Below are 14,731 nucleotides of genomic sequence, written 5' to 3'. Positions count from 1 at the left end.
TGGAGATAGTACTAAAGGAAAAGGTACTAGTAAACACCTTTCTTCCATGTCCCTTCTAATCCTGGAAGAACTCAGAAACAACTTTAAGACAAAAGCTCAAGAATGCTTCCTAATCATTTGTGCATGGTTCAGCTGTGACAATGTCAACAATGAATAAAATGTTCACATTGAGTTGCCGCTGGAAGATAATCCTTGTGTAGGAAGAAAGTCAAGATTTAATCAGTATCTTGTTTCAAATGAATGGTACAATTTACTATAGTGTAGTAGAATTGTTCCTTACAGTAATAAAAAAGAGCTCCAATCCCTACTAAACTATTTGAAGGTTTAAAAATCCAGATAATGATTTGGGCCTAAATTAAATCACAAATTCCACCTCAAGTAGACATGTAAAATAAATGGGATTTACATAAACGTCCACTTATCATCTAAAAATTGTTTTATTTACAATTTTAGGCCTCAATCTCTTTGAAAAAGGACACATGGTCATGAGCTCAGTGCTTTGGAGACATTAATGTGTTTCATAAAACTAGTAAGTGAATGAATGGATGAAGGGGGCACTTAAAGTTGTTAATGACTTTAATATTGAGGACTGAAACTCCTTTACATCTCCAAAGGGTGTCTTGTTGGTGCTGACAAAGAAAGCTAGATATGTAAATGTTTCCCTAATTTCATATTGGTATCCTACTGAATGACACTTAAGTTGCTTCGATAAAAACCTGTAAAAGCAACAGAAAAAGCTTACCTCCTTCATGTTCTCATTAATGGAACAAGAACTTCTTTTTCTAGGAAGATCAATAGGACGACCCCCGATATACAATAGGTTGCGTTTCCTATCATTTTGGGCTTCAGATGCCATAATCTCCAAAATCCCTGGTTTTCAAAATAAAAGGAGAAATCAATGTAAATTCTTATCTATTAATCATAAACCATAGATACGCCATGTAGTTATTTAATGAAAAAAAATTGTTTTTAATATGGCATGCACTTCACATGAAAATCTTCAGAACTTCATCTGTATTATTTATTTATTTATAACATTAGCGGAGGTGGTCTCTAATTCGGCCTTGGTCTCCCAGCGCCTGGTGGTGCTGGGAGACTTTAATATCCACGCTGAGACCACTCTATCTGGCGCAGCTCAGGACTTTATGGCCACCATGACGACCATAGGACTGTCACAGATAATATCTGGCCCCACTCATCAAGCTGGACACACTCTCGACCTTGTCTTTGTGGCGGACAACGAAATGATCAGAGTGGAAGATCAAAACATCCTTCCAGTGTCATGGTCTGACCATCATCTGATCACGTTTAGACTTGCTGCGACCCTAAACCTTCGCAGGGGTGGAGGACAAATTAAGATGGTCCGCCCTAGGAGACTGATGGATCCGGACGGATTCCTGAGGAATCTTAGGGTTCTTCCTGCCTTGGAGCCTGGCGATTCTATCGACGCCTTGGTAACTCTCTATAATGGGGAGATGGCCAGGGCGTTAGATACAATCGCACCTGAACGCCCCATCTCGTTGCGTCGTGACAGGCCATCTCCTTGGTTTACCGAGGAGCTGGCTGTGATGAAGCATACGAGAAGGGGGCTAGAGCGCAAGTGGAGGAAATCTCGAGATGTGTCTGATCGAGCACGGGCTAGAGCCTCTCTTAAGGCATACTCCATGGCTATACGGGTGGCCAGGAAATCATTCACGACCGCTCGTATAGCATCTGCAGCAAATAGATCATCGGAGCTGTTTCGGGTCGTGGGAGAGCTCCTCCACCCACCTGCGGTGGAGGAGGTCCCTGACGACCCTGCAGCTCGGTGTCGCGATTTCGCACACCATTTTGCAGATAAAGTCGCCCAGATACGTCTCGAGCTCGACTCCAATTCCATCGCAGTGCCAGAAGAAGTGACGGAGGCACCTGCTTGTCCAATTTTGTGGGATTCTTTTAGGCTTGTTCTCCCTGAAACCGTGGAGGAGATCCTTGGGGCTGTGAGAGCGACCACCTCATCTCTAGACCCTTGCCCATCTTGGCTCATTAAATCAGCCAGAGGGGGATTGCTTGACTGGTTTGTACCGATTATCAATGCATTGTTGGAGCAAGGAATTTTTCCATCTAATTTGAAGCAGGCCGTGGTTCGTCCACTTATCAAAAAAGCTTCCCTTGACTCCACGGTGCTAAATAACTACAGGCCGATCTCCAACCTCCCCTTTTTGGGTAAGGTGCTGGAGAGGGTGGTCGCCTCCCAGCTCCAGAGTTTCCTAGACGATACCAACTACCTAGATCAGTCACAGTCTGGTTTCAGGCCTGGTCATGGCACCGAGACAGCCTTGGTCGCCTTGGTGGATGACCTCCACAGAGAGCTGGACAGGGGGAGTGTGACCCTGCTGGTTCTCTTGGACATCTCAGCGGCTTTCGATACCATCGATCATGGTATCCTTCTGGGTCGTCTCTCCGGGATGGGCCTTGGGGGCACGGTTCTGTCGTGGCTCCAGTCCTTCCTGGAGGGACGAACCCAGATGGTGAAGCTGGGAGACGCCTGCTCTGACCCCTGGCCTTTGTCCTGTGGGGTCCCGCAAGGCTCTATTCTGTCTCCCATGCTTTTTCACATCTACATGAAACCGCTGGGAGAGGTCATCCGGAGTTTTGGAGTTGGGTGCCATCTCTACGCAGATGACACACAACTCTACTACTCCTTTCCACCTAATTCCAAGGAGGCTTCCCAGGTGCTAGACGAGTGCCTGGCCGCTGTGTCGATCTGGATGAGGAGGAACAAGCTGAAGATCAATCCCGACAAGACGGAGGTCCTCCTGGTCGATCGTAAGCCAGATCGGGGTATAGGGTGGTCACCTGTGTTGGACGGGGTTACACTCCCCCTGAAGCCTCAGGTCCTCAGTTTGGGTGTCCTCTTGGATTCTTCGCTTACACTTGAGGCCCAGGTGTCGGCGGTATCCGGGAGGGCTTTTGCGCAACTGAGACTCGTGCGCCAACTGCGACCATACCTCGTGAAGGCTGATCTGGCCGGGGTGGTCCACGCCTTGGTCACCTCTAGAATGGATTACTGCAATGCGCTCTACGTGGGGCTGCCCTTGAAGATGGCTCGGAAACTGCAACTGGTTCAGCGTGCAGCAGCCAGGATGCTAACTGGAGCTCATTATCAAGAGAGGTCTACCCCTCTGTTTAAGGAGCTCCACTGGCTGCCATTCATCTTCCGAGCCCAATTCAAGGTGCAGGTGCTCACCTACAAAGCCCTAAACGGTTTGGGACCACCCTACCTGCGTGACCGTATCTCCAGTTATGAACCCACACGCTCGCTTCGATCATCTGGGGAGGCCCTGCTCGTGATCCCACCCATGTCGCAAGCGCGCTTGGTGGGGACACGGGACAGGGCCTTCTCCGTAGCGGCCCCCCGACTCTGGAACGCCCTTCCAAAAGATCTTCGACAGGCCCCCACACTAGCAGTTTTCAGAAGGAATTTGAAAACCTGGCTGTTCCGTTGTGCCTTCCCGGATTAGGAATCCCCACCCCAAGCCCTAGTAGCACTTTAGTACAACTAACATTACTGCACACCGTACTTTAATCCCTACGCCCTCCTATCTTTTCAGCACTTTTAACCGTGTACCCCTTTCGCCGGCCGAACCAGTTTTAAATATATCTGGATGTATTGTTATTGCCGTCTTGCTAATTTTGGATTTTGATTTGCTTCTGATTTTGAATTGCTTTGCTATTGTTTGTTATGTTCTCTATTGTACTGTGTTTTGTGGCTTCGGCCTGTGTAAGCCGCATCGAGTCCTCCGGGAGATGCTCGCGGGGTACAAATAAAGTTAATAATAATAATAATAATAATAATAATAATAACATTTGTATTCCATCCTATTCTTGCCCTCCGAAGAGGGACTCAGGGCGGTGTCCAACAATATAAAAACACCTATAAAATACACAATTACATAAAATTATAATATACATTTAAAATTAGTTCACCAAGTTTAATATAATAAGATTATTAAGAATAGCTTTGGCCATAACTTCATAACCACAGATTAGAATATGTTACTTTCTAAAGCATAATAAGACCCTAAGCTGTTACAAGCAGAAGTAAAAAATAAAACATTATGCTAACACAATACAGTTATGCCTACTTTGTACTATTCTTCTTGCAACACATTAATATTGCTTTGCATCTCATTGTCACTTTCAAATCCTGTTTTACAATTACTCTGTAATAAACCAGATACATTTTTTGACACAAAAAACACGCTAAGATGTGTTGTTGAAATTTCTGTGCTGGTTAGATTTCTGACTGAACAAAATTATTTTTGTGTTTAAAAAGTAATGATTCATCTTTCCACCCAATAATAACCGTTTAAAAGACTGGATTAGAGAACACTTTTCTGCAGCCTGGTTTCCAAGTACAGAGGGAAGAAGTGTTTTTCGGCTTGCTTTTAGCATGCCAGTATTCCATACAGCACTTCAAATGTGGTCTACAATTATGAAGTCTAAAACTCTGCAGTTATTACTGACAATATATTGAAGAAGCTCAAGTCACACCTAACATGACAAAAAAAAAACCCTCAAAATTTTGGACTATGCAGTTTGGAATTGGTGCACAATGGTCAAGTATAAATGTTAGGACTCCACAATGATATCATGGAGCAGGTACATTCTTGCCTCTCTCCTTGCCAATGGGACAAAATCAAGGGGGAAACATTACGCGATTTGGCCTTAAAAACTATGCCACTTTATGTGACTTGCAAAGCTTTCAATGCTAGGGCAACATGGTGACATTTATACAATCTTACAAATAGCCCTTTGAAGGCAACAATAAACTAGGTGAAAATGCGCTTGACACCACTGAACAAGACTAATAATTTAAACATATATCCCCCACATGTCTTTATATTTCACTATTAGGAACCTTGAGGCTTATACTTTTGATTTCTTAGTAAATCTACATATTTTCAATTTATTACCAATTTGTTGTTCAAGGCCTAAATTAAGTTTTATCTAGTAATAACTAGAGCTGTGAATGCCTGGACATGGGGGAGAGACAGATATTCTCTCTCCCTCTCTTTTACCAAAGCAAGAAAAATGGGGGGGGGGGGGATGTGATATATTAGTATTTTCTTTTAGAATGATAAATAATTTTTAAAGATAAACTATTCATATATTTACTTCCCTTAAATAATTTCTAAAAGATACATAACATATTTATTTAAGAGTACAGTGGTCCCTTTGTATTCACAAAGGCTTGGTTTCAGACCTCCTTGTTTATCTCAAGCTCTAGCCCCATTATATACAATGGTATAGTAAAAGTTGTTGCTTATATAAAATGGCAAAAACAAGTTTTGCTTTTGGGATTTTTGAAAAAAAAGTATGGTTGAATATGGATAGGGAGAGTCAACTGTACATATAAAATCAGAACATTATTTGGCAGATCATATCTCCCAAAACAAATCTACCCAGGCCCTGAGATCATTAGGAGAGGCCCTTCTCCCAGTCCCACCATTACCGCCAGCACAATTGATGGGGATGAAAGAGAAGACCTTCTTGGTGGCAACCCCTGGATTCTGGAACTCCCTGTCCAGGGAAGCCAGAATGTGCCCCTCTCTGCTATCCTTCTGATGGCAGGCTAATATCTTTTTATTCAGATAGGCCGTTAAAGAATAAAGTTCTAAAAAGCAAGCCAGGAAGGTGCTGTTTTAAGTATTCTGTTTTTAAGTGTTTTAACGATGTTGTATGTTTAATTCTGTTTTAATATTTATATGATTGAGATTTGCAGTTGTATTTTTTAATTGTTGTGAAATGCTTTGTGTCTCCATCACAGAGATAAAAGCAGGATAACAACAACAACAACAACAACAATTTCTTATTTAAGAAAAATGTGTTCTTTATGTCTGCATGATGTTATGTAGGACCTGAAGAGACAAAATAGTTGTATTTGTTTTAATGCTGATGACTCCTCTTTTTAATGCTTTCTTCCTGCTCTGCATACATTGGCAAAAATAAATCAAAATAAAGAGGTACCCTACCATTCAAGTGTACCTTACAGTTAATGATCTTGTAGCTCCCTTTGTAATAAAATGAGGTCAATTTCATTTGAAGGTGTTGTCTAAATAATTAACATTTTTGTCACATCAAATCAAATCAAAATACATTTTATATTCTTTAGTTGACAAAATGACTTTCAATCTCTAAAATGTACAGTATTAATGTGGTATTCCCCATTTAATAAAACATTTCATTTTGTCTTAAACATATCCAGAATTTTTTTCGGAGCTTCAAAATTTACCACTGTTACCCCCGCGCTAAAGTTTCAGAATGTTTCTCTCATCCACTAGTTTTTGGGAATTTTAAAAGGTTTTAATGAACATTTTAAAAAACCCTACAAGAGCTATCTCCTCGAATATCTATTTTCAATGGGCATCATTTCCCCCAAGTTTGCACATCCACTTATTTTGTTAGAGAATTTTAACCAACATAAACTTCACAGTCCTATTTCACTGGAAGACTCTGTGGGCCATCCAGTCCAAATCTATTCTGCCAACCAGGAAAAGCACAGTCAAGCCACCCCCAACAGATGCCCATCCAGCCTTTGAAGTAATAATAATAATAATAATAATAATAATAATAATAAGTGGCTTGATTGGGGGTGGCTTGATGGAGACCTGGAGCCATTTACAAGACTTACATAACTCTTCTGAAAGTCAAAATGTTTTGAAACTTAAGTTTTTTGACTGGCCACCCCTCCTGTTTTTCAATATTGCTTCATATGTATGAATTGTACAAAATAAATATGAACAAACAAATTACAATTGAAGTTTTGAACAGCCCTAATCTCTAGTGATAAATAAAATAAGAGCTATGCATCCAGTATGCACCAAAGATAATAGAATTATAAAATACACGTTACATGACTAAAAAGAACCAACCCTTCTCCTTCTCCTTGTATTCTTATTGCTGGCCCCTCCTAAATAAGTCTAAAACAAAAACAACTCTGAAGCTATTTTACCAGGTATAAAGATTACAGCTGAATTAACTGTTGTGTTAGTGTAATGTATTCAAATATGTTTTTTTAAAATGTAGGCAACATTTTCAAAATGTAATCCTCACCACTTGCAGTTTTTAAATGTACAGCCCTTCTATCAACCCATGCTCTTGCAGGTGCTGACTAGAGCAAAATCCTACTGAAATTGATGAAGCAAATTAGTCATGAAAAACTCGAACGACTCCTGATTTTAGTAGGAAATGCAGCCTAATCCTATTCCTATTTTCTTCAATAAACTCTGTTCTTGCATGTCTTCAAGTCACTTCTGATTTAAAGCAACCTTAAGTCAAATCTATCACAGGGTTTTCTTGAGGAGCTGTTCATAGGGGTTTTCCCTTGCCTTCCACTGAGACTGAGTGTGGTTTAGGCAAGATGGCCCTTGTGGCCCCTTCCCAACATTATGATTCTATGAAACTCACCTAGTGGGTTTCTAAAGCTGAGCAGGGATTCTCCCAGTGCCCTGGTCCAATACATAAACCACTACATCATGCTGACTGTCCAGTGGGTTTTACCTCTTAATAAATGTACATAGGCTTCCAAACATAATTATTTACTAATTATAATTGGATTGAGCATCATGTACAAAAGTTCTTTAAAAGATTGGATGACTGCCAATATACTATAACTACAGGTACAGTTTGACTATGCATCACATACTCAGAAGGAAGCACATAAGCTTAAATTTCTCACTGCAGTACATAGTCTCTCCTTCGGTAATATTGCCAATAATGTCCACTACATCTTCACAGATATCAGTTGACTGATTTATTCTTGATCTTCCTTGTGCCTTGGAGACATTATGAAATGCACAGTTCTCACAGTCATATTTCAAACAGATCTGCAAAACGCCTAGCAAACTTACTATTCAAGTTCTACCAGGCTTTAGCCTGAGAAAAATAAGACAATTTAATTTCACGTTTTAGATGACACATGAAAGGAGAGGGAGGGTATATTCCTGAAGTTTCCTACCAAACTACTAATCTTGGACACCATTACATCTACACTAGGCTAGAATACAACACCATACTATTAGGAAAGCTATCTGGTGCTGCACTGATAAATATCCACTTTTGGAAGCATTCTTTCTACAGATTGGAAACTGCATCACATCCAGGAGTCATTTTTTTTAAATCTAGGGACCACTGGAACAGCAAAAAAATTTAAAAAAAGAAAAAAAGAAAAAAAAGAAAGAAAAAAAGACCAAAGTAGTCAGAGGTTAACTTATGCTTTTGAAAAAAAAATGTATTTTTGATATTAAGCAAAGCTGGGCGCCCTGTAACCTATTTCAAAGTGAACTGCAATTCCTGGAGTCTTCCCGAGTAGGCAGTTGAGCATTCTGGGGGCAAAAAGAGAACCTGGTCAAGATTGTTATACATCAAGGATATTTGCCTTCCTTTGAAACCGAGAGAATGGGTCTTTCCCAAGGCTACTCAGTGGGTTTCCATGGATGAATAGAGATCTGAATTTTTGTCTTCAGAGTGCTAACCTTAAGAGTTCAAACAATTACACAATTTCATTATATATGTAACTTTGACATAAAATTATCTTGTGTGACATATTCTAAGTGCAATTTATTCAAAAATACAAATTATACTTTTGAAAATAATTTTTTTTGCCACAAATAGAGCCACAACCTGATGACCTGAAAAGGAAACTGGATATTGTACAGAGTCTTAAATAAGACCTCTTACATAGTTGTAAGAAATGATTTGGGAGCAGTAAATATATGAACACCTTATCTTAAACATTTTATTCATCATTCTAAAAGAAAATATTCCATAATCCATTTCCCCTATATTTTTCAGAAATAATTAAAACAAACGAACAAAAAAAGAAACAAAATGGAAATCCCCTCCCCAGCTTTTCTTCTTCTGTATTGCCGTATCTCTAGCCACAAGTAGTTTACAATCAATATATGCACAAGCTAATGTAAGTGTCAGTCTCAAACTGTTTGGAAGAACAGGGTGGCATAACAACAAAGTGTGACTCACACGTATGTTGCACTATCCATAAGCATCTGACCAGAAGAACTCCAGTCTGACATCTGACCATAATAGAACAGACTAATTACATAGCCCTGTCTCATCACACTGAAACTCAGCAATTTATTCATACCGAAGCCTCTACTATGACAGAACTTGCCAAATACCTGATCACCCACAGGTTTATCAATATTGGGTACACTAAGTTTGATGAGATCCTAGAAAAAAAGTCTGTAAGACACTAGTGCAGGTGAGAAGATTGATCTGCTCACTAAAGAATTAGGCAACGAGTCTTCAGTACAGGCAAAGAGACACAAAGTAGCACACGTGACCAATACCATAGTTGCTCTGAAAGCAGCATGAGACAGACCAGATGAGTGTTATGGCAACTCTAAAGAAATTAGGAATGTGCTCCTCAAAAGGTTTGAGACCTTTCCTAAGATCTCAAACCAGAAGACTCTCAATTTAAAAGAACTGGGAAATTTTGGTTGGACTTGAATCACTCAAGGCTACCTGTGCCTAACAGGACTCCTATTATGGAGACACTGTGTGTCTCGCTAGACTTAGAATATAATTAAGAGAATAGTAATGTAGAACAGTGCCATTTTCCATCTTTCATACTGTCAAAATTCATCAATTACATAATCAAGGAGTGACTCAAGCTTTGACTTTGGAACTACTAATTTGACCCCTATCAAAAATGAAAAGTTGACCATCAGACATTGGAAATTTACAACACCTGTGTCAATTCACAAAAACAGTTTAACTTCTTCTGCACTTACGTCTCAGAAAATAGCTAACCCACAGAAGGACTGTACAGGCAGTCCCCAAGTTACAAACAAGATAGGTTCTGTAGGTTTGTTCTTAAGTTGAATCTGTTTTTAAGTTGGAAAAGGTATATTTTAAAGGTAACTCCAGCCATACATAGGTATCTGAATACACACACACAGGCATTGGATAGCACAGGGAAGGGTTAACATCCTCGTGGTGTTTGTTTTGCTGTCTGTGCTCCAGTTCAAAAGATTTTGTCTCAATTTCTGTCCCTGTGATAAATGATTTTTGAAAAATTTGGCTGGTTGTGTGTGGAAGCAAGGATTGATGAGAAAGCTTCAGTGAATACACCTTTTCCCTATGATAACTGTTTCAGGAGTGAATTTATCTTCCTAGGGGTAGATTTCTCTCATTTCCTGTTGTCTCGCCCCCCCTTCTTAACTGGGAGTCATTCATAAGTCAGGTCTTTGTAATTTGAGGATTGCCTATACTGTGCACAAGAAAACTCATTCTCCAAACTAGTCTTGTACCACTACTCAAACACAAATCCTAAGTCAAAGTCCTTGAGATTTGTTTCAAATACATTCTTGTATCACTCTTATATCTATGACAGCCAGTGAATGTGAGGATCTGCATAGAGAACATTATTGTTCTCTAAACATAATCTTCCAAAGATTTTTGCAGATGTGCAGAAAAAACATCACAACTTGAATGCATTTCCCAGTGTATCCAGGTTTGCAGAAAAGATCATGCTAGGAGGATCTGCTCAAAAACATGATTAATGGAGGTGTTTTCCAAATAGCATTCTAGAACAACAATAAAGATGCACACCATTATTGATTACAAAGTAACATAGGTAAAGGTAAAGGTAGTCCCCTGACATTAAGTCCAGTCATGTCTGACTCTGGGGTGTGGTGCTCATCTCCATTTCTAAGCCGAAGAGCCAGCGTTGTCCGTAGACACCTCCAAGGTCATGTGGCCGTCATGACTGCATGGAGCGCCGTTACCTTCCCGCCGGAGCGGTACCTATTGATCTACTCACATTTGCATGTTTTCGAACTGCTAGGTTGGCAGAAGCTAGGGCTGACAGCAGAAGCTCACGCCGCTCCCCGGAATCGAACCTGCGACCTTTCAATCAACAAGCTCAGCAGCTCAATGCTTTAACCCACTGCGCCACTGGGGGCTCAGTAACATATCAATGGCTAAATTAGAAATGTGTTCTGTATGCATAAGGCATGACTCCCCATAACACTCTCAAAATGTGCTAGGATAGTAGAAACAGTATGAAGTTGGAAAGTAGGAACAGCATGAAGAGGGGCAAGTGGTTGTATGACAGATGACAATATCAAGTTATCTTTGACAGAATGCAACCCATTACCAAGAGGGATAAAATCCCTACATTGGATGCTACACTTTAAAATCCTCACTTAAAGTCTATATCCAGTTAAATGCAACCATACACCAGATGATCAAACCCTACTCTTACCTAGTGGAGACATCTGGAAATTGTCCACATAATGAATCTTGTGTACAAAAATATGACCCTGAATGGGTCATAGTGGGCAAGTCATCACAGAACGAGTATGCAGACCTTATAATGGAGATGCCTTTGCAATAAAGGTGCTAGAGAACAGAGGGGTCTCATAGTTTACTATACCCTGAGTACTTCTTCCTCAAGGAAATCTGTACTTGTGAGAAAGGTTACTTGGATTTAGCCAACTGCACAGGAATATCCTATATACCAGAGATAAAATGATATTCTTGGGAACACATGTTTTAGATAATCAGAGACAACAGATCTACCATTTCAATAGAAGATACCATTCCTCAAAATTATGGATTAGGAATTCTTCAAATATAAATGTACGAGCTGAGTGGCTCCACTTCCATTCCTAAATGCCCAGGCACCAATTTATCAACAACTGGTAGCAAGGAAATGAACGGCGTATGCAAAACAACATAGAAGACATTAGCCACAACCAACCTGAGATTTCAAAAAAATAGTACCCAATAACCGGATATTAATGAAAGGCTTTACTGCATAGGATTATGCAAAAGACCTGAAAGATCTGAACAACACACCATCAATTCAACATATACACCTTTCAAGCACGACACACTGTAGAATCTTGTCAGTGGCAAACTATTTGTTTGATCCAACAAAGAGCAAATGACAGTGATACACTGTATGAGCAAAAGGAGTATACAAATTCCTTACAAGTTCTTCAGGAAGCAGAAATCCAATGTACCTATATTCCAATATCATTGTTCTGTATAAAGAAATCAGCATCTCCTGTGATTCCTCAAAGGCAACAGCTGCTGTGACCTATCTAAAGATCATGAGATAGAGGGCAAGCAACACATCAGTTTGGAATAACTGGAGACGTGAAAACTTTGTGATTCTACAGAGCCAGGCTACATGGCAGGGCAACATTCTTAAACATGAAGGAAGATGCCACTGTTGAAAGCTTTCATGGCCTGAATCACTGGGTTGCTGCCTGGGGGAATCCTTTGTTGGGAGGTGTTAGCTGGCCCTGATTGTTTCCTGCCCATCTGGAATGCCTGTTTTTTTTAGTGTTGATCTTTATTTATTGTCCTAATTCCAAACAGGAAACAATCAGGGCCAGCTAACACCTTCAAAAAAAGGTTGAAACCAGCCAGGCTTTGAAGCTGCAAGGCCATTAAATGTGAATCAAGGCAGCCGATTGCAACATTCACACCTACCTCTGACAAGATTTCTTTCTCCCAACCTGGATATTCCACAGACATATAAACCTCACTTGCCTAGTTACCAACAGATCTTACAACCTATAAGAATGCCTGTCGTGGATGTGGGTGAAACATCAGGAGAGAATGCTTCTGGGACATGGCCATAGAGCCCGGAAAACTCACAACAGCCTGAAGATGCTACTACTTTGCTCAAGGACAGTCGGGTTCATTGAAATGAGAGATCTATTAAATTATTTACCAAGGCTATTTTCATTGAATAGCCACAAAATGAAAGAAAAAAAACTGCAAAGCCAAGGACAGTACACATTTTAGCCTTCTTGTTAGAACAGTCTGCTCCCGTTCTATGATAAGGTACCAACACAGATAGTATTACATTATACAGTCTGAAATTATTAACAGAGGTATGTCAATGGAGCATTTCTGATATATGTTATAATACTCTACATTGTAATTACTGCTGTACACTATTTGTGTACAGATCTATTCACAACTGATTATGCCTAATTCCTTATGTTGTGTCTGAATTCCTCTCTCTGGCTTGATTATGTTTTCTCTATCCGAAGTCAAAATTACTTTGTCTTCTCATCCCCCCCCCCCCCCCCCAAATCTTTATACTCATCATGCCATTTATTTAATCATATCCCACTTTAGTTATTAGTCGATTTATTTATCTCATGATGGCTGGGCATGAGTTAACTGTCTAGATAGCAAAAATAAAGCAAAAGGCAACATATGTTGTGTCCAGAATTGTAGCAAGTTGACATTTCATTTAACATTGAGTACTTGTAACTACTGCCTTAATAACAGCCCACCAAAAGTATCTTACTAAGAAAATTACACAATGAATATAATTAAAATCCCTTATGGTTATAGCATTTGTGCATGGAAGATTTCTACAGGTATAAAAACACCTCTGTTTTACATGCCACATGCAGAAATTGTTAGAAGGAATAGAAGGTTATCCCTTCCATATCCCTCTCCCTTATCTTCCCCAATCGTATCCTGAAGTATGAGTAACATAACAAAGAATTAGGGGAAAACTAGATGGCATCTTCAGCATGCACTCAGTATTGCATGAATTCACACATTAATTCAAAACATACCAGTGCACACATATGAATCCTTTTGGGCTGCCTGCCAGTACTCAAGACTAATTTGATGTCTAATTATTTACATATTGTTACATGCTCCTTCAGTTTGCTGTGATTAGGTTGCATCAGTATTGGTTTCCCATAACAGTTGTTAATTGTTAATCTCACTGAAAGTCCTTAAGAAGGTCTAATACAGCTTCATTCTATAGAGAAGTTTCTGTGCATGTCTCACCGCCACCCCCAGAAAGCCAAAATAATAAGACGAGAGTCTAGACTGGGAAAGACACTCTATGTTCTGTAGTCATTCTAGGACGTCTGCTACCTTCTTAAAGTTCTAATGCGGAAGCAAGTAGATTTTGCCGATTTGCTGGGATATCTAAACTATGTATTAGTACCTGTTTAACCTAGCTATTTATAAATATAACTAGCCATCCATATTCATGGATTCTGCATTCACAGATTTGACAACAGATGGCTTGAAAATATCACAAACTAACAGAACCCAATGATTTTTTGATTTGATAAGCAACAGCATTTTACTATGCCATTTTGTATTCATAGAAGCCTCACCAAACTACAAATCCTGGGATTCCATAGAATTGAGCCATGGCACTTAAGATGGTTTCAAATTGTATTAATTCTATAACATAGATGCAGCCTAAGTCTCTTCACAACGAAAAACAAACCTCTGCAAATGCTGTGCTCCTTGAATATCTCACAGCTGAGAAATACAGGATACAGCTTATATGAAAATAAACCAGTTAATCCACTGATGCAAAAATAATAAAGACTTGTGACAATTTATTGACAATTTTTATTCGCCACAATCTTCTGTGGACTGCAACTTACTTCAACAAATAAACCTGAGGTCAAGTAATTATACCTTTTAAAATTGTCATCTCTATTGCTTTGCCCTGTAAGGGAGAAAAAATAGGCACAGCTTCATTTTGCCTAGCCTCAGCAGCTGGTGAGAGTTCCTCTGTCCATATTCAATTGCCATTGCTCTGGCCTGTGAGGAAGAAGAGCAGCCAACACCTGATGAACTTAATCCCCTTGCCCCACTTCCATTTCCTTTTCCTTGTATGCCATGACTTATTTAGATTGTAAGCCTGAGAGCAGGGACC

General features: G+C 39.8%; 1 protein-coding gene across 2 annotated transcripts in view; it reads right to left on the bottom strand.

The window, feature by feature from the left end:
* KATNBL1 (katanin regulatory subunit B1 like 1) overlaps positions 1 to 14,731 on the bottom strand; it is a 39,453-nt gene that overhangs the window by 13,217 nt on the left and 11,505 nt on the right. For both annotated transcript variants that reach the window (XM_060760120.2, XM_067462857.1), the window contains exon 2: positions 743 to 870. In XM_060760120.2, the coding sequence (XP_060616103.1) occupies positions 743 to 856 (114 nt within the window). In that variant the 5' untranslated portion in view covers positions 857 to 870. The remainder of the gene's footprint in view (positions 1 to 742; positions 871 to 14,731) is intronic.

Source organism: Anolis sagrei, chromosome 1, assembly GCF_037176765.1.
Source record: "Anolis sagrei isolate rAnoSag1 chromosome 1, rAnoSag1.mat, whole genome shotgun sequence".
In the NCBI taxonomy this organism is placed as follows: domain Eukaryota; kingdom Metazoa; phylum Chordata; class Lepidosauria; order Squamata; family Dactyloidae; genus Anolis; species Anolis sagrei.
The sequence above is the reverse complement of the archived record's forward strand: the minus strand, read 5'-3'. Positions and strand labels throughout refer to the sequence as shown.